Source organism: Elephas maximus, chromosome 24, assembly GCF_024166365.1.
Source record: "Elephas maximus indicus isolate mEleMax1 chromosome 24, mEleMax1 primary haplotype, whole genome shotgun sequence".
NCBI lineage: Eukaryota > Metazoa > Chordata > Mammalia > Proboscidea > Elephantidae > Elephas > Elephas maximus.
In genome coordinates this window covers 27816038-27843507 of record NC_064842.1, presented here as the reverse complement: position 1 = coordinate 27843507, position 27470 = coordinate 27816038, and the positions used below count along the sequence as shown (strand labels likewise).

Genomic DNA, 27470 nt, shown 5'->3' with positions numbered 1-27470 from the left:
AGAACAGCACACAAAGTAATTGGCAAATAATCCACAGTGGCTGGAAGTACAATAAAGATAACCATCTAGGTGGGGGCTTTGGGCTTGACACACAGGCTGGCTGCACTCAACCTATTTCTTCACCATGTGCCCTACATCCAAGGGTGTGTACCCGGAAAGAGAGGCGCGCCTCCACAGCGAGTTATCTTTTATGGCACTGCCTAGGCTCTGATCCAACGCTTGTGAGGAAGCAATCTTTAAAAAACACCTGACACTGACCCCGTCGCCCTGGCGACCTCGGAAGGCCAGAGAGGAGGACACGTGGGGGCCCCTCTCTGCTGTCGCTGGTCAAGGCCAATGCCGTGCGACCTGGGCACCAGCCCTGAGCGGCCCCGGCCCTAAGCGCCCCCTTCCTAGGCTCGGCGTCTGGAAACAGCAGGGTGGGCGGGAACGAACTTCCCTTGCGACGACAGCGCCGGGGCAGTCAGGTCTGCCCGGGAATTTTCTCCGCACACACGTTTATCCTCATCCGTCTTGTTGGTCCCGCAGCGAGCCGGCCCCGGTCCAAGTCCCCGGCGGCTGCGCAGAAGGCAGGGTGCCGGTCAGCAGCCCCGGCTGGCGTTCCCGGAGGCCAGCGCCGGCCACGCGGACGCCCGTGCACGCAGACGCCAGGCCGACGGCGGCGCCCCGGCGCGGGAACGGGAAGTGGAGGCGGACTGATCCCTTTCACTTCCCGTAGGCGCCCGGCACGCCGGGAGCGATCGGAACCTGGACGACGCCCGCGGCCAGACCAGCCCCGCTCCCCTCTGCGGGAGCGCCTAGGACGCGGGTCCCGGGGTGAGTCGGCGGCGGCTGGGCCCCTCGGGCGGCAGCAGTCGCCACAGACGGGACCGCTCGGGCTGGACGTGCCAGCCTGGGAGGGGACGCGGACGTCGCTCTTCCTACATCAGTTTGGTGGGTGCGACAGTGTCAGGTCTCCCGGTCTCCCCGGTCCTCTCGGGGCCGAGTCGGGCATGGGTCGCCGGGGGAGGGGGCTGCCTCTGCGAGCGAGGCGCTCCTGGGGTTGAGAAGTGCCTGGGAGTCGTCCGTTTGCCGTCCCGGACAGTCCTGCCTGGCACCGGGCTGTTGGCATCGGTGGCGCGCCTCGCGGCCACCCTACTTCTTCCCACTCGTGCTTTCTGCTCACCTCTTCCCAGGATTGTTTTCTCCCAGCCCGAAAGCAACGGGCCACCTCCCCACGGAGACATCGGGAAGTTTTCATCCCGGTATTTTTAATGACAGTTCCTTTAAAATGTAATGACAGACCTACATTGTTTTCCCTGACTTTAAACACACACTTCAAGATGCCGAGTCATTTTGCTGCAATAACAAACAACGAAACGGGAACTCGTTTGAATTCCTTCCATCATCGGTAAAGCATAAATGATGGCTTTCTTATGAAGTGAACAGAAATGTAAATAGCGGCAGGACCCGTTGATCGGGGAGTGATTGGTTTAATGCAAATTTTAGGGTTTTTTTTTTATGAGTCGGAACAACTCGACGGCAGGGGGTTTGAGTTTTTTTGTTTGCTTTGATGGCTTAAATTGCTCTGGTCACTACTTGAAGTATCGATTTGGCTATAATAAGGCAACTCTGTATTCATTCCGTTTGCTCTTGTTTGTGCTTTCTGAATTTTACAGAGCAGAACGGTTTGAGGTTTTGACTGACATTTTAAGTTAACGACACAGATTGGGGTCCATTAGGTGGGAAACCAAGACGGATGCAGTTTTCTTCTTTACAGAGACAGAGCAATAGATTTGGCCAGTAGGACAGATTGTACAGTATAATGGCAGACTTCTTGGAAGTAGAATGTAGAAAACCTTAGTTTTATTTCCTCTTTAGGTCTGCTTAAAGTCCTCAAGTCTCCCCTGGAGCTATAAAATGTAGTACCAGTGGATGTTATCTTTAAAAATGCCTTATGTTCCCTCTTCTCCTCTTCCCACCCTTTTCTTTAGCAACAGCCAAAAAATGTATCTTAGTAGCATTCAAGGGATTGGGATTTTTTTTTTTTTTTACCTTGACTTGAATAATTTGGTGGAGGGAGAATAATTCTTTCTATTAATAATAATAATAGCTAACGCTTGTATAGCATTTACTATTCCACTGTTTTACAAACTCATTTAATCCTCAAAACAAATCTGTGAGGAGAATACTATTATTATTCCCATTTCACAGACCAGAAAAGAGAAGTTAAATGAATACCTCTGATAATGGTATATGACTGTTTGGTTAGTATTTGCTATTGTTTTCATTTGAGTCCCTGGTTGATGCGAATGGTTAAGTACTGGGCTACTAACTGAAAGGTTGCCATTTTAACCCACCCAGGGCCATCTTGGAAAAAAATCACCCTGCCTGGTGATCTGCATCTGAAAGGTCACACTTCATGAAAACCCTGTGGAGGGCAGTTGTTCTACTCTGACACACATGGGGTTGCCCTGAGCCAGAATCGATAAATGGAAAGGAAAAAAAAAAAAAAGGAATTAGTTTAGTATTTTTTTACAATACATTCCATGTTAGAAATTTTCTATTGATTTATTTTTAAATCAGTATTTGCTCCACTCATATTCCAAGATTATTTAGTATGTAAGTACACCAGATAAGAATTGGGGTAAGATCTTTGATTTTAATAGTGTCTTGTTATATGGTAAATATCAGTAACATAACTTACAATTTAAATTAAAAAAGCAATTATGAAGAAAAATTATGCATGCTTATTTTTCTTTCTCTCTATTTTGATATTACCCAGGGAAAGTACCTCAATCTGGGAAGCCTTAAATGAAACTTATTTAAAATCACAGATCATATACCAAAGAGAGACCCCAGTCAACAATAAGGTGGAAAAGAATGATGTCCTTAAACAGTCTGCAAAATGTCATCTATAAGCCGGTAACTGACTTTCATAAAATCACTTTTTACCTGTGGCAGGCATGAGAGCAAATCGAATTGAATAGTAATTATCCGTAGTGGGCACGAGGGGCAAGGATAAAACTCAGTAAACATGTATGAAGTGCCTACTATGCAATAGGGACTATGGTGGGTGCTGAGTAAAAAATGGATGTGGCTCTTGTGCTAGTCTAATGGAGGAAAAGGACACAATTACAGTAAAAGGCGATGGGCCTCATGAACAGAGTGTGTGGGAGTACAGTGGCGGAGAGGCCAACCTTGGAAAGGGAGTGGGAGTGGGAAAGAAGAGGTTCAGATTACCTTCAGATAACCGTAAAACAATTTCCAAAGGAAGGTGATTTCTTTCTTTACAGAGTTGTCATTTTTCTTCTTAATTAGAACTTACCATTAGATGTTAATATGTCAGCTTTTCCATTGCCATTCACTGCTTGGTATTTGACCAGGCAGTGTCAAAAGCTAGAAGTGGGATGGAGAATGAGAAGAACTGGGGTCTCGTCAAGGTCTCAGGCTGCTCCAAGAACTCTTCAGTGACTGTAGTTGCTGGATATTTCAGTGTGTGCCCTGGGCAGTAAATAACTTGTTTTATGTGGTGATGAGAATCTTTAGAAACGTCTAGTTTCTATTATCTGATGCTAAGTCCTGAGTAGAGTTCTGAGATAAGGCAGCTGCTTTTTTGGGAAAACCCCATAGAGACTCCTGGGCAACAGGAATGGTTAGAACCCTTGAAGTAAGGCCCTAAACCAGTCTTGTGAGTAGGGTAAGGGCCAGGGGGTTAATCTTTTTTGTTTCTTACTTTGTAGCTCTAATTCTTTTTTCCCTAAATGTTAATGTCATTGTACAAGGGTAAGGTTCAAGCATTGTAACAGGCAAAATCAATGTTAAAAGAAATCCTCTTCAATGGTAATAAGTTAAAAAAGGAAGACTTAATGAATTTGAAGTCAGTGAGACAGTTAAAATGGATTTAATGCATCTTAGAGTTAAAAACATCTCAAGGTTGTAGACTGAATTTCTTCAAATATTTAAATTCAAAAAAAGAAAGAGGGCTGCCTGTCAGGAGGGTGAATGTATGGTAGAATTACGCTGGTCAGTTCTGCCCTTCATGTACAAAGACACCTTATTTGAATATTATTTAGAAAACGATTTTATGTATTAAAATCCCTGTATCTTGGTACTAGCATACTGCTGGTTCTTGTAATTTCTGCAGTTAGCCCCCTAACTGTAGAGTTGAAACAAAAATGAACAGACTTTCATTTCCTGATGAAGGAGGTCTGGAGAAGTAGTATGGCTTTAGAGCAGTAGATAACAGGGCTTCCAACCGGTTCATTCCAGTTTGAACCCCTGCTGAGAATTTGCATTTCTAACAAGTTCCTGGGAAGTTCTACATAAAAATCACCTGAAGATCTTGTAAAAATGTAGATTATGATTCAGTATATCTGCGGTAAAAATGCAGCATCTCAGCAGGGAACTTGTTAGGAATGTAAATTATCAGCAGGAGTTCGAATCCAGCGAACCAGTTTGAAGCCCTGGTGGATACATTTAGGCTCCAAATGGACTCCTTGCTGTTCATGATAACAAGTTGGGTTTTTTTTGCCCCTAAATTTTATTTATTGTTGTTGTTGAGAATATACACAGCAAAACACACACCAGTTCAATCATTTCCATATGTACAATTTAATGATATTAATTATATTATTCAAGTTCTGCAACCGTTCTCACCCTCTTTTTCTGAGTTGTTCCTCCCCCATTAACATAAACTTACTGCCTGCTAAGGTTCCTATTTAATCTTTCAAGTTGCCTTATCACTTTGATCCCAGTAGATCTTAAAAGAGCATAATGCTCAAGGCAGGCCTTTACTAGTCGAGCTAAACTATTACTTGGTTTTAAGATGACATCAGGGGATATTTTTGGTTTAGGGTTTAAAAATTATTTCAGGGCAGTAGCCTCAGGGGTTCATCTACCCTCCATGGCTCCAGAAAGTCTAGAGTCCAGGAGAATTTGAAATTCTGTTCTGCCTTTTCCCCCTCATGATAACAAGTTTCTAAAGTAAATATTTTTGGCAGATAGCATTTTTTAAAAGTCTGTCTGTTTTATGGTCAGTTCTCACAAGCAGAAAAGGGTACAGGTAGAAAGACTGAACAGAATGACAAAAATAACATTTTGATCTCTTTCAATTTCATTTATTATTAAGTATTTATAGTATTGAGTGCCCATATTGCACTGAAGTTCTTCTGTTGTCTGATTTACCCTTTCAGTGTTCAAAAGACAGAGGTGAGGCTGCAGAGAACTTAGATGTCTTAAGTTAATCAATTAGAATGTTTTACAGGCTGGACAAACTATTTTCTTGCATCCTGGTTGTTTTGTTAGTGATCTATTCAAACAATGAGGAAGTGTTTATTGAGTTTCTACTATATATTTATTAAGCATTGTGAAGACCTAGAACTGTCACGTTTAGTTTCTTATTTCATTGGTGCTTCTAAAGCTTTGGTCCACACTGGTGTTAGACAAACCGTACATATTAACTCTTCTTGGAGAAGAGAAAAAAAAAATTTTTTTTTTCTCTTCTTGGAGAGGATGAAGTAAATTGTATGCCTGGCCTATATATTTTTTCTTATTTAGTATATATCTTTGAGTAATTCAACTGATAGAATCCCAAGACTTAAAAAAGCCAGGCTCCTTTTTCTTTCCATTCAAATTCAGTGAATAATTTGGGAGACAGTATCTTAACTTCATACCAGAAATGAAATCTATTGTTTGGCAGCTCAGTGTCTACCTATATGTTTCACTGTTGTGTATAGAGTACTTAAAATTTGGTTAATTATTAGCTGGTTAAGAAGTTATATAGAAATTAAGCAGATTGAAATGGTCTTTACTCCAAGGCAATAAACAGATGGTTAACATTTGTAAAAATGGTGTGTAGACGTCAGACCTCATCTGTCTTCAGGGGGAGGAGAGAGAATCAAAATCAACATCAGTCCAGAGATTATCCCTGTGAGGTAGAGGTCAGACACACCTCTCCCTGCAACCTTTTTACCAATTCTGACACCAGCCGTCCCTCTCACAGCAGCCTTTACTTCTCTGCTGGGTTTGATAATTCATTGCGAAGGCCACACAGAACTCACAGACCATACTCACAATTATGAAGTTTTTTAGGGAAGTAACAGGTACAACTCGAGATCAGGATCAGGAAGCATGTAGACGATGTCTGGAAGGCTCCCTCTTTTCTTCAGTGCAAGACAGCTCTCTCAGCTCCTCTTGGCCATGCAAGCAAGCAGGCCCTTGTTTCTGCCATGTGCACCCCCTGAGGACCCGCCTCCTCTTGGCCCCCTGAGGACAGACTGCCCTCGGTCCTGGCCTCTGCCCTGGTCGGACCAGTGTTTCAAAGCTCTTTAGCTCCACAATAAGGGCCGGTGGCAACCCGCTCTGCCAGGAAACCTGCTGCCCGAAGGGACTCAGATTTCTCACTCCGTGGGTCTGCACACCCACTGTAGCTGCCTCGCTCAGTGGGCCAGGAAGCCCACCATGCTGCCTTGCACTGCTGCAGCCTTCAGTGTTGTTGCTTTCTCTCTCTCTCCTGGGTCGTCTTCCTGATGGTAGTGAGGCCCCCCTTATCCTCTGGGATTGACTCTCTTTAAGCCTAGCAGGATGGCAGAACTGACCAATCCCCGACAAGGGTTCCATGCATCTTATTTGCACAGTCCCACCCTCAATCCCCACAAGAGTTTTATGCACCGTATTTGTATTATTAGTATTAATAGCAGGTTGTCCAGTCCCTTTGGTGGGCCACAAGCATGTTATTTGCATAGTGCCACCCACTCATTTTGTGGGAGTCACAAGACCATGGCTGGACGAGCCATGTAATAGTAATTCACTGCACTGCAGCATGAATCCCTTCAGGTACTGAAAAATCTCATAATTCCAGTTTCCTTAGGAACCTCGCATCCATGTTTATTCCTTCCTCTTTAGTATCCTAAATACCTCCCTTTCTACTTTACAATTTAATCTTTTTTTTTTTAATTGTGGTGAAAATATACATGCTCAAACATCTGCGAGCTCAACAGTTTCCACATGTACAGTTCAGTGACATTGATTACGTTCTTTGAGTTGTGCAACCATTCTCATCCTCCTTTTCCAAATAATCCTACCATCATCAACATAAACTCAGGGCCCCGTAAGCAAAAACTCGCCATTGCCTTCTCCCACCCACCCCTGGTGACCACTAGTAGCCTTAGGGTTCTGTACATGTCCTTTTTCATGTAAGTGAGATTATACAGTATGTGTCCTTTTGCAACTGACATTTCACTCAGCGTGAGTGTTTTCAAGGTATATGCATGTTGGGGCCTGCATCAAGACTTCATTTCCCTTTGCGGCTGAGTAGCATTCCACTGTGTGTATATACAGCATTTTGTTTATCCATTCATCTGTTGATGAACACTTTGGTATTTCTGCCCTTTGGCTATTGTGAATAGTGCTGCAGTGAACATTGGTGTACAGGTTTCTGTTTGCATTCCTGCTTTTACTTCTGGGTGTATACCTAGGAGTGGGATTGCTGGGTCATATGGTAATTCTGTGTTCAACTTTTTGAGGAACTGCCAAGCTGTTTTCCACAGTGGCTGCACCATATTACATTCCCAGCAGCAATGGATGAGGGTTCCAGTGTCTCTACAACCTCACCAACACCTACTATTCCTACTATTTTCTGACTTTTTTTTTTTTTTTTAATCATTGCCAGTGAAACCCTTAAGTCTCAGCTTCCCTCCCCAGAGACAACCACTGGTTCTACTGACCTGTTCTGGCTGATCCTTCTCTCTTCTTTCTTTTCTCAACCCTTGTGTTGGGGATCCCAAGACTACCCCAGGCTGTGTGAGGAGGATCACAGGACTTAGCATGTAGTCATATCACTCATGGCTGTGATTTTTGCAGTGGAAGAATACAGTATGACATCAGCAAAGGAAAAAGGCATATGGGATGAAGTCTTGGACAACCAGGTACCACCTTCCAAGGGTCCTCTTTTAGCGAAGTCACTAAGACATGCTTAATTTTCCCCGTAACAGGCTGTGACAACACGTGTAGAATGCTGTCTGCCAGGGATGCTCCTTAGACACTCAGCATCCAGAGTTTTTGTTGGAGGCCAGTGTCTGCTTGGCACGTACCAAAAATTCCAGACTCTCAGAGGGAAAGCAGATATCTCGCATAAACCATGTTGTGTGCCCAAATAGTTTAGGCACAGGGAGCCACATTATCAGTTAGGATGGTGGGTATCCTTCTGAAATGCAAGTTCCCAGGTGCCAGCAAAGGGCCAACCTTGTAAACAGACCTTTCCAAGGATAGCAGTTGGGCCTGCTGTGTTAACTCTCCTTTGCACACCCCCTAATTTCAGCAGCCACTGAGGCTTGGCCCTCTGACTTTTGCCCTCTCTCAGTTTCTTTATTTTGATGTCGTTACTGATCACCTCTACTCTGACTTTTAAATAAAATACAGGCCATTCTCCTAAGGTACTGAATCTCTAAACCCTTCCAGTATATTTGGTCTTAGATGTCTGACCAACTCTTCAAAGTTGTTCAAAAACAAACTTGTTGTCTTCCACCTAAAGTCAATTTCCCTCCCGGTTTTACCATTTTAGTTGGTGGCCCCATGTAGACAGTTTCCTTTGAAAGCTCTCTTTTATATGTCTCCCTTTCCCTCTCATACCCACTGCCACCAGCCTGGATCATGTCCCTATCACCTTCTGACAGGCTTGCTGGAAGTAGTTCCCAGCTGACCCTTGACCTCTAGTGGACTATTGTTCCTAAATACCACTTTCGTTATATCATTCCAAAATCTGACCTGACCCTACTTGTTTGCAACCACTCCTTTTTTACTTACTGTCTCCCAGAATGTTTTTGTTTTCCTGCTTCTGTACTTTTGAGAACTTATATTTTCACCTGAAGTGTCTTCCCCCTCCTGTCTGCCTAACTGTAGTCTCCCCAACTCAAAATCACACCTCCTTCATAAACTTCCTTTGGTCAGCTCAGTTAGATTTGTCTTACATTTTCCTGAAGCATTTTTTTGGACACTTACTTATTTCCCCATTTTGTTAGATACTGAACTAGTGAGAATTCTTCATTGTAAGCAACAGAAACCAACTCTCTAAGCAAAAAGGAATTTATTACAGGTTTTTTTTTTTTTTTTTTTTTGAGTAGATCTCGGAGTCTCTAGAAGGCCTGAAGAAGCAGGCTTGGATACTAAACCACAGACAATACCCAAAATCATGATAAGGCACCTGTTGCCGGTGATGGACACAGACAGTACTGTCTGCATTACCACCACCATGGTAACCTGTGGCCCTGGGGTTAGCTGCTGCCCCCTTGCCAGAGCGAATACTGCAGCATTCTAGCTGCTCCCGAGATGGGAGTTCTGATTGACAGTTTAATCATATGCCCTTGCCCTGACTGCAAAGGAGGCTGGGAAAAGGATAATCTAGATATGGTCTAATCTTTATAAGATAGGGAATCTTCCAGATAATAGGAGGTGTTGTTAGTTTCCCAGGGTTGCCTTGACCCAGTGCCATAAAGTTGGTGGCTTAAAAAAAACAGAAATTCTCTCACAGTTCTGGAGGCAGAAGTCCAAAATCAAGGTGTTGGCAGGGCCACCATCCCTCTGGAGGTTCTAGAGGAGAATCTTTCCTTGTCTCTTTCAGCTCTCGGGGGTGGGGCGCTCCTGGCGTTCCGTGGTTTGGGACTGCATCACCCAGATCTCTGCCTCTCCCTTCACATGGCCTTCTCCTCTGTGTGTCCTCTCCTCCTCTGACAAGGACACCAGTCATTGGTTTTAGGGCCCACTCTACATCCAGGATGATTTCATCTCAAGGTCCTCAATTCATTACATGCGCAGAGACACCTTCCAAATAAAGTCACATTTTGAGGTTCCAGGTGCGTGTGAATTTTGAGGGGGTGGGGCGCTATTCAGCCCTCTACAGAAAGGGATTCAGATTTTGAACAGCCAATCAGAATACCCCGTTTCCACTGGAATCATCTTTTCATGGACATATGTCTTCTCCCCAACTATATTATAAGCATCCCAAGGACAGGAGCCTCCCACTTCCAGCTGCAGGCTAACTCCTAGCCTACACATATCAGGCATTTGTAAGCAGGTAAAAAGGAAAAGCTGTATGAGTCTGCTAGGATGTTTTACCAGCAAGTAACACCAAACCTGGCTTAAACTTATGATATTGTTTTCAAAATGATTATATCTATATTCTAAAAATGTACATAAATAGTAATTATTTCTGAAGCTCTAAAGACTCTAGCTTGAAGTTGCCTAGAAAACAATGCCCTCCTTTTTCATGGGAGCAATTAGTCATGAGTTAAATGAGTAGACTGCAGGGCGTTTTATCTCACTAGCCTGGTCCAAGAAAGTTGAGTATTACAGATGTGCCTCAGGGTATTCTCCTAAAACAGCGCTACTGTAACCCATACAACTAAGACAGCAAAGAGCCAGTTCTCAGCATACTTGTTTCTAAGACCAGAACAACTTAACAGTTGTAAGCAATTTATTGACTGGGATGGACATAGATTGTTTGGACTCAAAACTCTTTATTTCCAACTCTAAAATTAAGTATATGATTAAAAATATTTTTGTGCTTATAAAAAATGCTGATTATAGAAATCTGGAAAATATGAAAATACATGAAGAAGAAAATGAGAGTCCCATCCCCCAAGAAAACTGTTGCAGCCTCTTTGGTTTATTTCTTTAGGGTGTTTTTATTTATTTTTGAGTTAGTTGACGTCATACCATATGCTATAGTTTTGTAGGTTACATTTTCACTGATCTTTATATCTCAAACATTTTTTTCTGGTATTAAACATTTTGTTTAAATATAACTTTAGTATATATAAATTTTGATGTTGCAGAAGTGGTTTTCATTTTATTATGAGGTTTACACTCTGAAAGATGCTGCTACATATTCTTGGGATCAGGTGTGGCCCCAAAGATGAGATGTGTAGCACAGGTGTGAATGTGCCGTCCCTCCCACGTTCCCTACACACAAAAACCAGCCATTCGGAACTAGAGCCGTAGCACAGTCAGTAGAGTTAGTTATGTTTTTCCTTTTGTAATCTGATGCTGCCTCTGCTCACCCCCACCCACCCTATTCTCAGCAATTGCCCTGACACCAAATGGATAATTGGCCTTCTTCACTTCTCATTAAAATGCTTGGAGCAGCAGTGAGCTTGTTGCCTCAGCTCGCTGTCCAGCAGCTGCTTAACTGCCTCTCCTCTGCATGGATAAGGCCTGCCAGCACCCAGTCTCAGGCTGGTGAAACTAGATGCATGCGTCACGCATCTGGTGATGGTCTGTTCTCTGGCCTGAGATGTGGACATGCTGATCCAGGCCTGCCCCACAGAGCTCACAGTCTAGGCAGAGATGTATGGGAACGAGCAAGTTATGAAGTGTGTGGATGGGTCCTCAGAGAGGCTAACTCAGTGTGCCCAGGAGATTGGGTTTGAGCAAAGACTTTTAGTGTATAAGCCACCAGCTTACCACTACTCTTACATGGGCTCTCCTGTGTTATTTTTTTGTGGGTCTCAGTCAATTAGAGCTACCCTGGATAAGTTTAGCACATATACAGTTCTACTCAGTCCTGTAGGGTCGCTGTGAGTCAGAATCGACTTCACAGCAACGGGTTTGGTTTGGTTATCATAACTGGGGTGAGAGCTTGGCATATGGCATAATGATTTCTGGCTGCAGGGGCTGGTCACATGCTCCAGAGTGGAGGCGGGAGGTGGTTGTGGTGCAGCAGATACAGCCACGTAGCGCAGGTTCCCAGCCAGCGGTCGGGAGGACAGTGGAGTCATCTCTAGGGTAGAGGAATGGTGAGATCTGATGTGCATTGAATCTGGGCAGGGCAACCTGTCAGAGCTGAAGCCTGCCAATAGGACCAGCCCAGGGCAGTTGGATTTCATGTCCTGATTGATCCGCAGGACCTGGAGCCAATCCTTAAGACTGTGCAGTTCTCAGTTGCATTTTTAACAGTGTGGTCGGGATTGTGCTGTGGAAGCTAGAGAAGGAGATTAGGCCTTTCATCCCAGGTGTGGGAGTGTGGCTTTGTTTGGAGCTCCCTCCAGAGGCAGTAAATATCTATTATTACTTTGTCAGCATTGGCTTAGGGTCTAGGGTGGTCTTGAGGCTGCTCTTGGGGGTTGTCAGTGAGATGGTGGGAAAAAGGCACATGGAGGCATGGCATTGCAAAAACTTGTTTGTTCTGTTATTGGAATTATCATATTAAGTGGAAGTTTTATTTCACAAAACCCTCAGCCAAATAAGAAGTACTGTGAATGGTATTTACCTTGTATCTTTTTCCAAAGGACTCAGAATGGTTTGTAGATATTGTAAATACCCTCACCATGTTGTTTCCTGTAGCTGTTTGAACAGTGAGGACTACTTGGAAAATGCTGGATTCTAAGCAGATTTGTGTGCAGCCTTTAAAAATTTAGTCATCTTCTATTGATAACTGAGTTTTGGTTATAATTTCTTAGTCAGTAATTTTGTTTATATAAATGATCATTTGTTAAAAACAATTTCTCCCCGCAGGTAATCCCCTACGTTGGCACCATTCCTGAGCAGTTGGAGCCTGGGACTTTGATTGTAATACGTGGGCATGTGCCTAGTGATTCGGACAGGTAAAATCATTGTGTTAGATGAAAAAAGAACATGACTATCTTTTTTAACTTTGTAGCTATGATGAAAAAATGTGGGAAAGACCATTTTGACATTTCTAGGCCTGATTTTGCTTTCATTAGCAGTCCTGGCCAAGGTGCTGAGGAGATTGGAATGAATGACTGAAAGAAAGGTTATTTGGATTTTTTATTTTATTGCCAGAAGTCTGATTTCAATATAAAGAGTTGGATACTTAGTTAAAGAAGAGAATTATGGTCAGAGAACAGGGATAGAGTATGGTGACAGCCTACGATTCCCACAGCATTTCAAGACCTGAGTGGTTTTATTGAATGCTTGCTTTGGGTACAAAGGCTGGAATGGGTTGTATCAGCTGGAGTTGGGCTCAGCAATCTGTGACTGACGTCCATACAACAACGGTGATTTAAATAAGATAGACTTGTATTCATGGCTTGTGAAACTTAAGTCTAAGGTAGACAACCCAAACCTTGTAAGGCCACTCTATGAAGTCATTAGAGAGGCAGGCCTGTTCCAGCTAGTCTCTGCTATCCCTAGCATAAGGCCCTTATTCTCATAATCCTAGGAAGCTAGAACTTCAGTTCATCACACCTCTGTTTTGGGTAGTTGGATGGGTGTGCGTGTGTGTGGACAAAAGGCAGATGTCAGGTGACTTTTAAGGTAATTTCTAGTAGTTGTCCCCGAACACTTCCACTTATATCTCTCTGGGAGAGTTTAACCACATGATCATGCCTAGCTACAAGGGAGGCAGGAAAGTAAAATTTCTTACTCTGGGAAGATATGGCCCCAACTATAACTCAGGGGTTCTGTTGCTAAGGAAGGAGGAAAGGAAGAATAAGTAACCATCTGTTTAGGCCACCCTGGGTGAGTGAACAAAGGGCCAACCCATCTGTCACTGATTCTGGATTTTCCTGCCAGCCGGGCCTTTAGCTGCCTCAGTGGCTGGTATTCTGATGTTGTATAATGTGATAGGGATTGCTAACAAGCTGCTCTAGGTGGGCTTGTCACAAGATAGTCTGTTGTCATTTTTGTGACTTTGGAGAAACACCAGTCCTTGATTTGTCAATTTAATAGGTGAAATCTGAGATTTTGTTTTCACTAAAAGTCCTTTGTGAATTCATGTAATAGTAAGTAAGCTCCTGAAGACAGAGACGAGTTTATACAGAGGTAGGAGAGCCTAAAGGCAGACTTTTTCTGTGTCACAATTTTGTCCCAGATTGGGTTTGTTGGTTGTAAGTCTTGCTGAGGGCCATGCCCCTGAACATCTCATGCTGCTTCTTGACATACCCAGTATACCATCTGGGCTGTGATTCATGCCGAATATTTCAGAAGCCAGGGAGGTGTATTCAAACTGGATTGGGAAATCTTTTTTCCATTACTCATAGAAAGGCAAGGAATAAGAACAAAATACTCATTAGATTGCTAAGTCTTTTAAAAGGCAAGAGTATGACCCAACCTCCTCTTCCTCCTTCAAGCAGAGTTATTCTCCAGTACTATACATATTATGGGCTCATGGAAGAGCTGCAGGTAGCAAGCCAGTGGTACGTTACAGAGCATGTTTTAATGGCTTGCATAGAACTGTTAACTAAGTGTTCTCTGTTTTAAGCTGGTGCTAAGAAGGTCAAGGTTGTAGTCAGTTAGGTGTCTTGTGATCTGCAGATTCTCACCTCAGTCCCGCCCCCTCACAAATGCATGCACTGAGCTGAAAGAGAAGCATGGGTGAGCGAGGGCAAGAGCCCTCCCACACCCAGAGAAACAAGGAAGACACTTACCCTGTCAATGATGCATGAGAAAAAGCATTGCAGGAAATGTCTAGGCAAGTCTTTGATGCTCTGTGAGAGCCAAGTTTTGTCTTGCTTATCATGGTGACCCTTGTGTCTGGCATAGTACCAAGCCCATCATAATAATGCATTTAAGTCTTAATAACAGCCTCTGTGGAGCGTGTACATGGGGAAAGATCAAACAGGACTTAATGTTTTCAGACTCTTCTTTGTGAGCGCTCACATGGCCCATGTTTCCTTCAGATTCCAGGTGGACTTACAGTGTGGCAGCAGCGTGAAACCTCGAGCTGATGTGGCCTTTCATCTCAATCCACGTTTCAAAAGGGCCGGCTGCATTGTTTGCAATACTCTGATCAGTGAAAAATGGGGACGGGAAGACATCACCTATGACATGCCTTTCCAAAGAGAGAAGTCTTTTGAAATCGTGATCATGGTGCTGAAGGACAAATTCCAGGTTCGTTTTGGAGAATGACAAGTTGAATCCTCATTAGTGGCAATGAGCTTACAGGGAATATTTCCACACTATTGATCTCACCCTTTCGTTTATTAAATCCAGAGAAATTCTGTGGCTTTTTGATTTTTCTCGAGAGTAGGGGCCAGGCAGGTTCCTAAATATGTGAAGGCGCACGGCAGCTCTTTGTTGCCACGTGGGAATACAGGTCCAGTGTGGCCAGGTGTTTTTCTTAGAGCACATTTCTCCCAGCAGGGCTGAGTTTTGTTTGGAATTGGCACGGCATTAATTATGTGGTAATAAATTTTAACTGCCATTACCCAAACATGTGCAGGAAATTGGGAACTAACAGAAGGGGAATCCCAGTTTAGAAGTCAAAAGTGTTCTGTAAAGTCCAGTGCTGCCACAAGGTAGCTCTTTTTAGGCTCATGAGATTTTAGAACCAGAGGGGATCTTAGGAGTCCTTTGTGTAGTAAATTCTACCACAGGCTTCATCAAACATTTTATACCTGAAGAATATGTGTAGAGTTGAATTGGTCTTGAAGACGGTTATAACCATTGTCCCTCAAGCCTATAGAGCTGTCCCAGAACTAGAGATTTCTATCGATTAGAGTGAAAACTCTCCGTCTGGGGGCGCAGATCCTTTCAGTCCTTCAGGCTGCAGTTCTTCCCTAAGTCCCCTAACCTCCAGTGACTTCTCCCTTCTCTGGTTTTTTGAGCACTTATGTCTATACCGGAGCCCTGGTGGTGCAGTGGTTAAGAGCCTGGCTGCTAACCAAAAGGTTGGCGGTTCAAATCCACCAGCTGCTCCTTGGAAACTCTATGGGGGAGTTCTACGCTGTCCTGTAGGGTTGGAATCAACTCGATGGCAACAAGTTTGGTTTGGTTTTAATGGTGGGCAGTGGTGGTTCAGTGGTTGAATTCTTTCCTTCCGTGTGGGAGACCCAGGTTTGATTCCCAGTCAGTGCACCTCAGTGCACCCACCGCCTGTCTGTCAGTGGAGGCCTGCATGGTATGATACTGAATAGGTTTCAGTGGAGCTTTCAGACTAAGATGGACTAGGAAGAAAGGCCTGGCACTCTACTTCAGAAAATCAGCCACTGAAAGCCCTGTGGATCACAATAGTCCTATCCCAATGTGTACAGGGTCACTAAGAGTCAGGGGCTGACTCAGCCGCAGCTAACAACAACAACAGGACTTTAAGCTCTTTGAGGTCAGATGCCATATTGTGTGCTGCTTCTGTATTCCTCATGTTACCTCACATGGTACCTGGCATTTGGGGGGAAAGGAAAAGGAGCTAAATGTACTGAATACCTACTCTGTATCAGGCACTGTGCTAGGAGACCCACCTAAGTAGCCCTTCGAGGGAGAGATTTTCCCTACTTACAAGTAAGAAAAATGCGTCTCAGATAAGTTGGGTAACTTGGCCAGTTCATTCATTCTGCAGATTCACCACGCATTTACTGAGCGTTTATAGGCGTCCTCTCTTGTACTTGCTTACTGTATGGCCCTCAAAGAAACGTGGCAAGCTTGCCGGGCAGACCTTTAACCTGGGCTGATAGGTCTCTAATGCGTCTCTGATTTCTGGACACCCTTTGAACCCTGGGATGCTGACATATGTGCACACATACCACACATGCATACTTACATACATTGACAGTGCATAATTTGTCTGGGTGAGGGTCCATGGGGTCTAATCAGATCAGGAACTCAGTAGAAGTTCAGAAATGTTGCTGGTGTTATGGTTTCTTTCAGTCACAATTTGCCCAGACATGTAATGTGGACATCTGTGGGAAAAGGCATAAACTTAAACCCAAGGAGTTGGATTCTAATTTGGAAAATAATTTATTAACTGTTTCATTTTTGGTGGTGGGGGGGTCATCTTCTGTGTCTGTCTAGGTGGCTGTAAATGGAAAACATACGCTGCTCTATGCCCACAGGATTAGTCTGGAGAAAATCGACACTCTGGGCATCTATGGCAAAGTGAACATTCACTCCGTTGCTTTTAGATTCAGCTCGGTGAGTGCCCTTCTACAGCTCGGGGTCTTCTTTGATGATGCTTTTCTGACCAAATGATGTGAAAAACATCTCTAATTAACATCTTCTGTTGTGACAAAAATAATGTAAATGTCTCCCTCATTAAAGTATTAATCTTTTTGGAAGTAAATCTCTCATACTAGTAGTTCTTAGTCACTGTTGAGTCTATACGTACTTGCAGTGACCTCATGTGTGCAGAGTAGAACTGCTCCATGGGGTTTTTAAGACTGTGACTTTTGGGAGCAGATCACCAGGCCTACTTCCAAGGTACCTCTGGGTGGGTTTGAACCACCAACCTTTCAGTTAGTAATCATGTTTAGCTATTTGCTCTACCCAGAACTTCTTCGGAGGACACTATTTATCAACCAGGACTTTATTTTGTATAGGATCTCAAATCTCTTATAGTTCCAGTAAAAATAAACTAAAAAAGCTGCACCCTTTTTAGCTACATGGAGGAATTTACTTTACACAGGAGTACAGTGGAGTATTTCTCTGATAGTGTCCTAGAAGTGAAATGTCTGAGTCAAAGGGTATTTGCATGTTAAGTTTTGGTGGATACTACTAAGTTGCTCTCCAAAAAGATGAAAACAATTTGCACTCTCCACAGCTGTGCCCATTTACTGTATTAGTTATTATTCTTTTTGATGTTTGCCAATTTGATGGGGTGGGGGGAGAGAAGACCCTAATGTTAAATGCATTTTTAGTGTATTTCTAAAGCATATTTCCCTGTTTAGTGCCATTTATAATTCTTTTTGATTTCTCAAGCAGATTGTATTTAGAAGGATGGTCTGATGGATCCTAAAAATTAAATTTTTACTCTCCTTTTTCAGGATTTACAAGGTACCCAAGCATCTGCTGTGGAGCTGATACAGATAAATAGAGAAAATGTAAATATTGTATTTTGTAATGAACCATCAGTTTAAGAATACTCTTGTAATTGCATGTAAATCAGGTGATGAGCTTGCTTTCTTTAAGTCATATTTCTAATATGAGACTACTAGAAGTCATCCTATGAAAACTGAGGCTAACCCTTCTGTGGTGCTGGGCATTTTAAGTTTTCACTGATACTTGAACTATCAGTTTATATTACCACTGCCCATCATTAGAGGACAAAGCACTGTGTCACTCTTAACTGTGGAGTAGTGCTTCCATGAGTTATTTTATAAACGTTGAATACTAATCAGTGTCTTGGCAAATGTCCTTCTGTATGTATCTCCTCTCCCTGCGGTAACAAGTACAGTTTAAAGATTGAGTCTTTGCTATTATTATTGTAGGAAGTAAGGTCTTATGTTCTCTGCATGTTCATACATCAGAGGTAAGATAGCATCTCAGCATTTTGGGGGTGCTCTGGAAAGGACAAGTAAGAAATTTCTTTAGATAATATTTTATTGTGTTTTTGGTGAAAGTTGACACAACAAATAAGGTTTCCATTTGACAGTTTCTACACAAATTATTCAGCCACATTAGTTATATTTTTAACAGTGTATCAACATTCTTTTTAATTGCATTCTGGTTGTCCCATTTCTAGTATTCTAGCTTCCCTGCCCCCTTATCTTCTCATCTTTGTTTTAGAGTAATCGTTGACCTTTTGGTCTCATGTAGTTGATTTTTTAATGGAGCCCCATACTCATGGATAATATCCTCTATTTTGTGTGCCAGTCTGTTATGTTGCTAAAAGGTGACCTCGGGATAGTTTCAGTTCAAGATTTAAATCCTGTCTCAGAACGTCCTCTAGTCTCAGGTGGTCCAGTAAGTCTGGACTTTTTAAGAATTTGAGTTCTGACAAGTAAGAAATTTTTAAAGCTGCTGTGTCGTATGGAAACCCTGATGATGTAGTGGTTAAGAGCTACGGCTGCTAAGCAAAAGGTCAGCAGTTTGAATTCACCAGTCGCTCCTTGGAAACTCTATGGGGCAGCTGTACTCTGTCCTGTAGGGTTGCTATAAGTCAGAATAGACCAGACGGCAACAGGTTAGTATTATGAAAGGTTATTAACTTTTGATGGAGGATAAAGGATTCAGACTAACAGTTTTATTAGACTGTATTCCCATCTTCTTAGCCCTTTACAGTTTCCTGACACTCCCTCATTAAGCCCTGGCCACCTTTGTGTTTATACTCAAGACTATTCATTTTTTTTTTTTTTTACTAAATGTAATTCTTCCATTTCAGAGTGTTCTCATTTTTTCTTTCTCTTCCAATAGGTACAGAGGTCTGGCATCTCACAGCTTGTAAGTATTTTTTGCCTAGGTTAAACACGTGAGACATTTGATCAGATTGCCAGGAAAGTGAATAGCGTAAACCTTGGAAGACAGGTGCATTCCCTCCGTGCCTTACTGTAGAACTGTCTTCCTACAGCCTAGTGATAGAGAAGGAGACATTTCTAGAGCCACACCCAGAACTGTCTACACCAGGAACAAAGATTCGACTGTCAGTCACACTTTGACTTGTGCCAAAATACCACCTACCAACTGTGTTTCAAAGGTTTGAAGAGCCCAAAATTTTCTTAACTATGCATAACAAATTAAGTTATAGCAGCTGTTCTGTGTAACCTCTATCCTCAGGATGAGTCCAGAGTGGCCATTGCACACTCCTGTGCTGTGCCTGGGCAGGTCTCGTAGTCAACCAGGAGTAAAGGGTCAGAGCTGTTAGTGTGGATCTTAGCTCCCCCTTAGCTTGGCTGCTCGGCTTCATGCAGGATACAGAACACTGCTTTCAGACCCTGGGCATAGGTGGCCTTCCCTGAGTGGGTTTCACTCATTCGTGCCCGTTCATCTTATTATCTAAAATGCATTCACTGAGTGCTTACTATGTGTTAGGCATGGTGCTGGCTGCTGAGGATACATCTGGGGTCAAGACAGAGTTTGTCCCCTCGTGGAGTTTACAGTGTAATGGCCCTTAACCACCCCCGTGTCTTCTGGACAATTATCCCATGAGATCCCTTTCAGCAAGCCTCCTGGTCCTGAGTATGGTTTCTTTTCAGACTCTGCCATTTGCTGCAAGGCTGAACTCCTCAATGGGCCCTGGACGGACTGTCGTCATTAAAGGAGAAGTGAACACAAAGGCCAAAGCGTCAGTATCTTTCAGTTACCAGTAGCAGCGCTGATACTTTCCTAGTGTGTGTCTGTCATGTCCTTACACTCCTGCAGCAGTCTTGCGTGATACAGTAGGGCTAGTGTCATTAATGGAAACCCTGGTGGCGCAGTGGTTAAGAGCTGCAGCTGCTAACCAAAAGGTCAGCAGTTTGAATCCACCAGGCACTCCTTGGAAACTCTATGGGACAGACCTACTCTGTCCTGTAGGGTCGCTATGAATTGGAATCGACTAGACGGCAACAGGTTTGGTGTTTTTTTGTGTGTGTGTGTGTCATTATCCTACCGTGAAAGGTAAGTTTTAAAGCAAATGGAAGTTAGACTGTTGAGCGAGTTGGTGACAGAGCCAGGACTAAGTTTGTGGTGTTCTGATCTAGGCTTTTTCTGGCCAGACAAGAAGGTAGCAGCATTTTATGGCTCTTTTGATCGGCTGCTAATCACCCTTCCCATACCCTGGAGGGACCCACCCTGGCCTTAGTTAACTCCAGACAACTCCAGAAGATCAGGTGCCTTTTGTTACGGCTCCTGTTGTCTTGTGACTTGTAAAATTTCGGCTTTAAGAAGCTTTCCAGAGGAGATTTCCTAGACTTCTGAAAGCTTAAAATTAGGGCTATTTCCTAGAGAGTTAGTTGCACACTTTGACGAAGAGACGAACACGTGTAAACAATTAGAAGCAGACAGCGCTTGAGCGGATCCCCAGTCTCCGAAGTCTGAGTTAATTGTTCGTTTACTAGCTTTAGGCCTTTCTTCCTTCCCAGCCAGATCCTGAGCCTCAACAGTGATTTCAAAGTTTTTACATTTGTATTTTGCAAATAATGTAGTTATCTCAGTGGAAGGCTAACTCAAGAGTTTAAAATCTCACATCCGTCTGCATTCCCATGTCTATATGCATATATGTTTTATAATTATTGTCATAGTTCAGCTCTACCCTCTCCCACTTGGTTAATTAAAGTCTTTTTCTTTTATTCTTTCAAAAGCTTTAATGTTGATCTGGTAGCAGGAAGATCAAGGGATATTGCTCTACACTTGAACCCACGCCTGAATATTAAAGCATTTGTAAGAAACTCTTTTCTTCAAGACTCCTGGGGAGAAGAAGAGAGAAATATTACCTCCTTTCCATTCAGTCCTGGAATGTACTTTGAGGTGAGATGATATTTTTTGAAAATGAGACAGCAGCAGCAGTCCTGGGAGCGGGGGTAGGATACGTAGTGCATTTAAATGAATATGTGGAGATTGTGTGTAGGTTTGTTTGTTGGGAGATTGTATTTTGAATGCAGCTTTTTGTAACACAGACAATGGCCAAGCCTACTAGTAGGCTACCACATAATTTGCATCGGAATTATTTGTTATTTTTTGTCATATTGCAAACTGCTGTGTAGCCCAATATCAATTAATAAGCATTTTTAAGAGGAAGCTTTTAAGAGGAACCTTGTCTAAGCACAGGAGTAACATGTTTACTCCTAAGCGAGCATGAGGACATAGAAACCATAAATCTGCCCGGAGGATCCGTCATCTCCCATCTCGGTAGTACAGTTTTAGGTGGTGGTCCTTTCTCCCAATGAGTTTGTATATAGTCAAGAAAAATACATTTAGATCTTTGTAACTAAAATTCCCGAGTTTCTAATATGTGACTCTTGTGATAACACATACATTTCCCAAAATATGTTTCTGGGATGCTGAGCAGAGAATAAAATCTCCATGAGATGCAGGTGCTGGGTGGTTGGCCAGGTTCACTCATGGGCCTAGACGACTCACCACCGCCTGCCTCACATGGTCCCTTAGGGTCTTTGCCTGAAGTCATGTTTCCACAGCATTTTAAACCCTCTCATGCTCTGAACCTTATGAGTACTTGAGGACTCATCAAAACTAGTTAAAAGCATGAGTGGTTCTTAAAAGGCTGAATGGAAGATAGTGAAATACAGTTTGGTCTGTTTGATTTGACATTGATATAATATTCATACCAAAACCAAACCAGTTACTGTCGAGCTAATTCCGACTCATAGTGACCCTATAGGACAGAATAGAGCTGCCCCGTAGGGTTTCCAAGGAGTGGCTGGTGGATTCGAACTGCCGACCTTTTGGTTAGCAGCGAAGTTCCAATCTAAGGCAGTGTCTAGTAAGTGGAGTAATTGATGGGGGCTGGTCATGGAAGGGTCCCTGGAAGTTGCAGTTATTAATTTGGAATTCAGAAGGCTGGGAAGAATCTGGAGGTTCAAGAAGATAAATTGGGATTTTTCCAGATGGAGGAGATGATTTGAACAAATCACTGGAGGTGGAAAAGGGCCTCACAACAGCTTGCTGAGTTGGCAGTGGTCAGGGTATAAAGGAGGGACTTAAGAGAGAGAGGGAAATTCTGCAGAAGAAAGTTGATCTCTGTGGTTGGGTGACAGGAAACCAGTGGTGTCACTTGTTTTTCCGACCTACCTTGGCCTCAAGTTTCGATCTTCTGTATTAAAAACAAAGAGGGCAGTAATTGATATTCCTAACCCTGAAAATCAACCAGTTATTATCTTGACATTTTTGCTTCTGTTTTCCTCAACTCCCTTGTTTGGGGGTGGGGTGGAGTGGGGGGAGTGCTTGTTATAAAGACTGAAAGTAAGTGTGAAAAATACAAAGATGAAAAATGTAAATATTCATCTCCAATCTCTTAGTTCAGGTAATACCAGTAAGTTTAGGTGAACCACATTCCAGAAATCTTTGTGATAAACAGTTACGAGGCTGGCAGGCTGAAGGAATGAATAGATGCATTTTATGTATCTTTAAATACAGTACATCTTCCTTGTTCGATTTGTTAGTTTTCAACTTCAGGAACAGTAATTATGTTGGATCATTATGGTCAGTCTTCCAGAGATGCCTTCCATTTACTTCAAAGTGTTGTCTTTTAAATATCCTTTCATTGAGATTATCTCAGATCTCTCCACTATGCCATCAGTTTGATTTCAAAGTGTCTTCTGTTCCTTGTCATTTAAAATTCATCTAGTCTTTTAATAATATTCAGTATTGTAATTTCACCTTTATCAAATTCATGTTCTTACCAAGCTGTTCTGTAGTATGAGATGGTGATGAGGGATTTCATTGGTCCATGCTTTTGTCTGGGGCGGGGGAGGGGGGTCTTTCTTTTGCACGCTCGTGCCCTCCTTTCTGTCCTTTTGCAGTAGTATGGTGTGCCATTTCTTTGCCAGTTGCTTGTAATTCATTGGTTGTGCATTTGCTCTGATACTGTATAGGTAACTAATTGACTCCTTTCCCACTGTATCCGTGTGAAGCCCCCCCGCCCCTTTTTTTCCTTCTGAGCCATAGTGTGAGGCAGGGTGTTAAGTGTTCCCTTGAGATTTTGTTAAATGCACATTACCAAAGGCCCCTTTCACCTGGCTGCACCTGGAACTTCCACCATCTTGTGGAGATACCATCTCAGGTTATAGATATTCCAATTCTCTGTGTAGTCCCAGAGCCTTCATTTCTGCCAGTTAGCTCTGTAACTCACAGAATTTCCCCTTCTTCCTAATTTCCCCTAACATCCACTTCCATGACTCTTACCAGAAGAGTACTGTTTGCTTCTTTCCAGATTGAGATTTTGTGCCTCAGTGTGGCCTCTGGGGATGGGGTTGGGTTAGCAGCCAGGCTATGCTGTCCTTTTCTGCTCTGTTCCAGAATCTTGATGGAGGCAAGGGCCCTAGGGAGAATGTGTAGCACACTGACCACACTGGCCTTGTCAGTGTGGGTGGAAAACCAACAGTAGAATCAGAGCCAGATGGTGGCATCGGGAGCGTGGTATCAGAAGTACGATGTTCAGGTGTAAGGTGATTTAAATGGATAGTATTTTTTTTTTATTGGTTTGAGTTTTAGGCAGACAACTTTGAAGGGCTGCCACCAGTGATGAATCTGAAGCTGAATCTGCCAGAAGGCTAATTACTACTTAGAATACTGAGCTTTGAAGAGCTTTTGAGAAAGAGTGATGCCGTGATGGGCCATGCTGGCGTGTGATCAGGATCAGCAGACAGCAGCACAAGCTCTAGCACTGCTCTCAGCTTCTGAAATTCCATATTCATTGTGTGATTTATCCAAGACCCTGGAGTTAATCCAAGGCAGACAAAATCAGAACCCAAGTCCCTTGGTTCCCAACCTGTTAATTGGAATAAGCTCCTCAGTAAACGAGGAATGGAAAATTCAGGTCAGCAGTTTTTCTACTTCGTTAGGAGTTCCCAAACCTGGGTGAGGAGGAAGATTGCATTTCCCCAGGCGCAAGGGGCAGGAGACGGCTGTGCTGAGGACAGGTAGGCCAGCAAGGCCTGGGATGGTGTGAGGTTCCAGGCATGTGGAGAGCAACTTCCCTGAGCTGGACAGGGCAGAAGGTGCCACCACCAGTATACTTCCCTTAGCTCAGTGTCTTAGAAATCACAGAAGGGAAGGTAGCTGCCACAGGTTGGGAGGGCCTCTCAGCAGAATGCTAACTAAATGGTTTAATTCTTGACATGCTGTTTGCGTGCAGCAAACACAAATTTTAAACTGAGGGAAACCACTAATGATATGTTTACTTTCCTTTCAGATGATAATTTATTGTGATGTTAAAGAATTTAAGGTTGCCATAAATGGTGTACACAGCCTGGAGTACAAGCACAGATTTAAAGAGCTTAGTAATATTGACACGCTGGAAATTGATGGAGATATCAACTTACTGGAAGTAAGGAGCTGGTAGCTGACAGAACTGCTACAAAAACCCAAATACAAAATGGCTTATGTGATACTGGCCTGGTTAAAACCCATCTCACTGTCATTATACTGTTTATATTGTTAAAATGAGCTTGCGTATTGTCTCTTGGGCGTTCTGAGTGCTTGGGCACAAAATGAGGAAATTTAAGGCAATAGCAACTTAAAGCTACCCTGTTCTTGCTCCCACTTTGGTCTCTTTATTAACCCCACTTCATATTCAACAAGTATTGATTAAGTGCCTGCTGTTTTTTTATAACATAGTAGCTAACATGTATGTATTTAACACTTGTTTGTCAGCACTGTGCTAGAAGCTGGGGATATATACATACAGTGGTGGACAAGAGTCGCTCCCTGTTTGCTTGAGCTTAGAACCTTCTGTGCTCTTCCATCGGGCCACTGTTCTTTCTACAGGCATTGCTTAAACTCACCAGGGTCCTTCAGGATTAAAAGAGCTACTAAGTTATTAACTAACCTAAAGACACTAATTTATAGAAGACACTACTCCTTCATATCCAGTTTTCTATCATATTCTGTAATTTAAAGGGTTGATGTTAACTTGCATTTATCTGGTAGTTGATTTTCTTTAGCATAATAAAGATTTAGCTCTACTAACCAAAAACTTTACCGAAGAATTAACACTATAAAATCTGAAGACAGCACAAAGACTAAGGCAAAAAGCAATACAAAACAAAAAATAATGTTGAAGTTAAGCTCAAGGCAGCTTATTTCTGTTCTGGTAAATGAATATTTCCGAGGATTTAAACTTAGAGTGAGTCAAAGGCCTGCACATCTGCACACAGAAAGTTTAAGGTACCAAACCAAAACCGAACCCACTGCCGTTGAGTCGATTCCAACTCATAGCAACCCCACAGGACACAGCAGAACTGCCCCCATAGGGCTGTCAAGTCTGTAATCTTTACAGAAGTGGAATGCCTCATCTTTCTCTCTCAGAACACCTGGTGGGTTCAAACCACTGACCTTTCGGTTAGCAGTCAAATGCCTAAACCCGGCACCACTAGGGCACCAGTTTAAGGTACAGGCAGTATGAATTCAACTTTTAAAACATTGTATGGGTTAACAAAAAAGTCAAGATTAGACTTAATGAGTGTTGACTAGGTACTATCACAAAGTAAAATACACCAACTGAAAGCCCGGCGAAGTAGGGAGAAAGGTACTGCAAGTCTGTTTCTTGTCTGCGTGCAGACCAACAACACTTGCCTCTCTGCCCTCCTGAAGATTAGTCCATCATTAGCAGTGAGATCAAAACACTGTTCTACCTTAAGTGATTAAATCAAACCTGTATCAGCAAGTCAAACTTAGATTTCTGTAATTTTTCTGTTCTTTGAAGTTAGCTGGCAGAAATTCTGTGTAGAACCCCTTACAGGTCAGATCTTGTTACAGGGAGTTTCAAAGGAGTGGGGGTGGGGGGCTAGGTCAGTCAGATCATTTTATCATATTAAATTGTCCAGCTTATTCTGCCAGATTTAGGAATAGGTTCATAAGAGATTTTAGTGATTTTAGTGATATAATTATTATTTGAATCCATATATTGAAAAGAATACTGTCACCAATCTCTTGTTTTTAAAAGAGTGTACTCAGCGTAGAAACTGGTAGCCCTCAATAATTTCCCACCTTTTCATGTTAAATTCATTATGCAAATAGTCTTGCCCAGCTCAAAATGATACTGTGGCAGTGGCGGTGTGCAGAAAGAGTTGTAGACGGCAAGAACAAGGCTCTAGAATGGATTATTTTTCCTTCATAAAGAACATCGGAGCACACGACTGAGATGCTGGCGACTGTAGGCCACTTAGGAAAAAATACAAGCCCATTTTGCATTGTTTTCTGTAAGTCTTGAACATAGTTCGTTTTCATTTTGTTTTGCACTGTGGTATCACTTTTGAGTAGAATAAAACAATCAAGTTATGGGGTGGGAGGAAGCTATTACTATTTATTACTGAATTTTGTTGAGACATTTCTTGGAAATCTACATTCCTCGCAAGCTGTATCTCTAAACTGCCAGTTGGCGTTTTGCTTATTTGTCACAATTCTGCATTAAATTTCTACAGTAAATCAGATCAAAGGCTTTCAAGTGCAATGTAAACATTGTTACGGGACAGTTCTTAGATTCCTTAAAAATAAAGGCACAGTTGTTTGATCTTATTTGAGCTCTCACCTCCCAGCTTCACCGTGACACAGTACTAGAGATTACAGAACTTCAAAGCTCTGAAAAAAATACTGAAATGTATTTACTTTCTTTCTTATATAGTAATTCTTGGTTAGCCCCCTGTGGAAATAATTCTTAATACTGGAGGGACACCCTCATGCAACCTAGTGTTTCTGTTTGTATGATCAGCCAAGTGTGGGCTGTTTCATAAGCAGCATATTGTCCCCACTGCCTCCCACCAAAAAAGATTGAAGGATGAAGGATCCAACGTAGGCCTGTGTGAAAAACACATTCTGGAACTACTTCCTTCTCTAGGTACACACGAAATAAGGCTGAAGTGAAGTGCTGTCTACTTGAAATGAAATGTAAAAATCCACATTGCTTACAGATAGATAGAAGGTATTCTGGTTGGGGGCTGAGTAACTGTCATGTTCTTGAAGTAGAGAGCTACTCTGAGTGAAATCGCTGACACGGGCGCCATGCACACAGTTCGTTCCTTGACAGAAGAATTAAAGCTTTCCAGGCTAAATGAGGTGCCAGTAACTTTGGGTGCTAGAATTAAACATGCCTGCAATATTAATAACTTAATTCAGAAAAGACTATAATTAATGTATAAGCAAACACAGCAGCTGCTATAAAAACACCGTGT

At 42.7% G+C, this 27470-nt stretch overlaps 1 protein-coding gene across 3 annotated transcripts; it reads left to right on the top strand.

Annotated features, from left to right (window-relative positions):
• Positions 1 to 448: 448 nt before the first annotated feature.
• Positions 449 to 26815, top strand: LGALS8 (galectin 8). 3 transcript variants are annotated; one of them, XM_049868688.1, is made up of 11 exons: positions 449 to 816; positions 2765 to 2904; positions 12490 to 12578; positions 14616 to 14826; positions 16723 to 16842; positions 17691 to 17747; positions 19060 to 19086; positions 19214 to 19339; positions 19839 to 19927; positions 20925 to 21090; positions 24494 to 26815. In XM_049868688.1, the coding sequence occupies exons 2-11, from the start codon at positions 2863 to 2865 to the stop codon at positions 24641 to 24643; spliced, it is 1077 nt and encodes a 358-aa protein (XP_049724645.1). In that variant the 5' UTR covers positions 449 to 816; positions 2765 to 2862; the 3' UTR covers positions 24644 to 26815. The 3 variants fall into 3 exon arrangements, with proteins under 3 accessions (XP_049724645.1, XP_049724644.1, XP_049724646.1); XM_049868687.1 differs by having other exon boundaries at positions 449 to 933; XM_049868689.1 differs by lacking the exon at positions 19214 to 19339 and having other exon boundaries at positions 461 to 933.
• Positions 26816 to 27470: the final 655 nt, after the last annotated feature.

What these genes read in the sequence shown, in the direction of transcription:
- LGALS8 (XM_049868688.1), top strand. Translation starts at nt 2,863, where the DNA reads ATGATGTCCTTAAACAGTCTGCAAAATGTCATCTATAAGCCG. An exon ending in TGCTGAAGGACAAATTCCAG is followed by an intron (nt 14,827 to 16,722) that starts GTTCGTTTTGGA and finishes GTGTCTGTCTAG; the next exon opens with GTGGCTGTAAATGGAAAACA. An exon ending in CTACCAACTGTGTTTCAAAG is followed by an intron (nt 19,340 to 19,838) that starts GTTTGAAGAGCC and finishes GTTTCTTTTCAG; the next exon opens with ACTCTGCCATTTGCTGCAAG.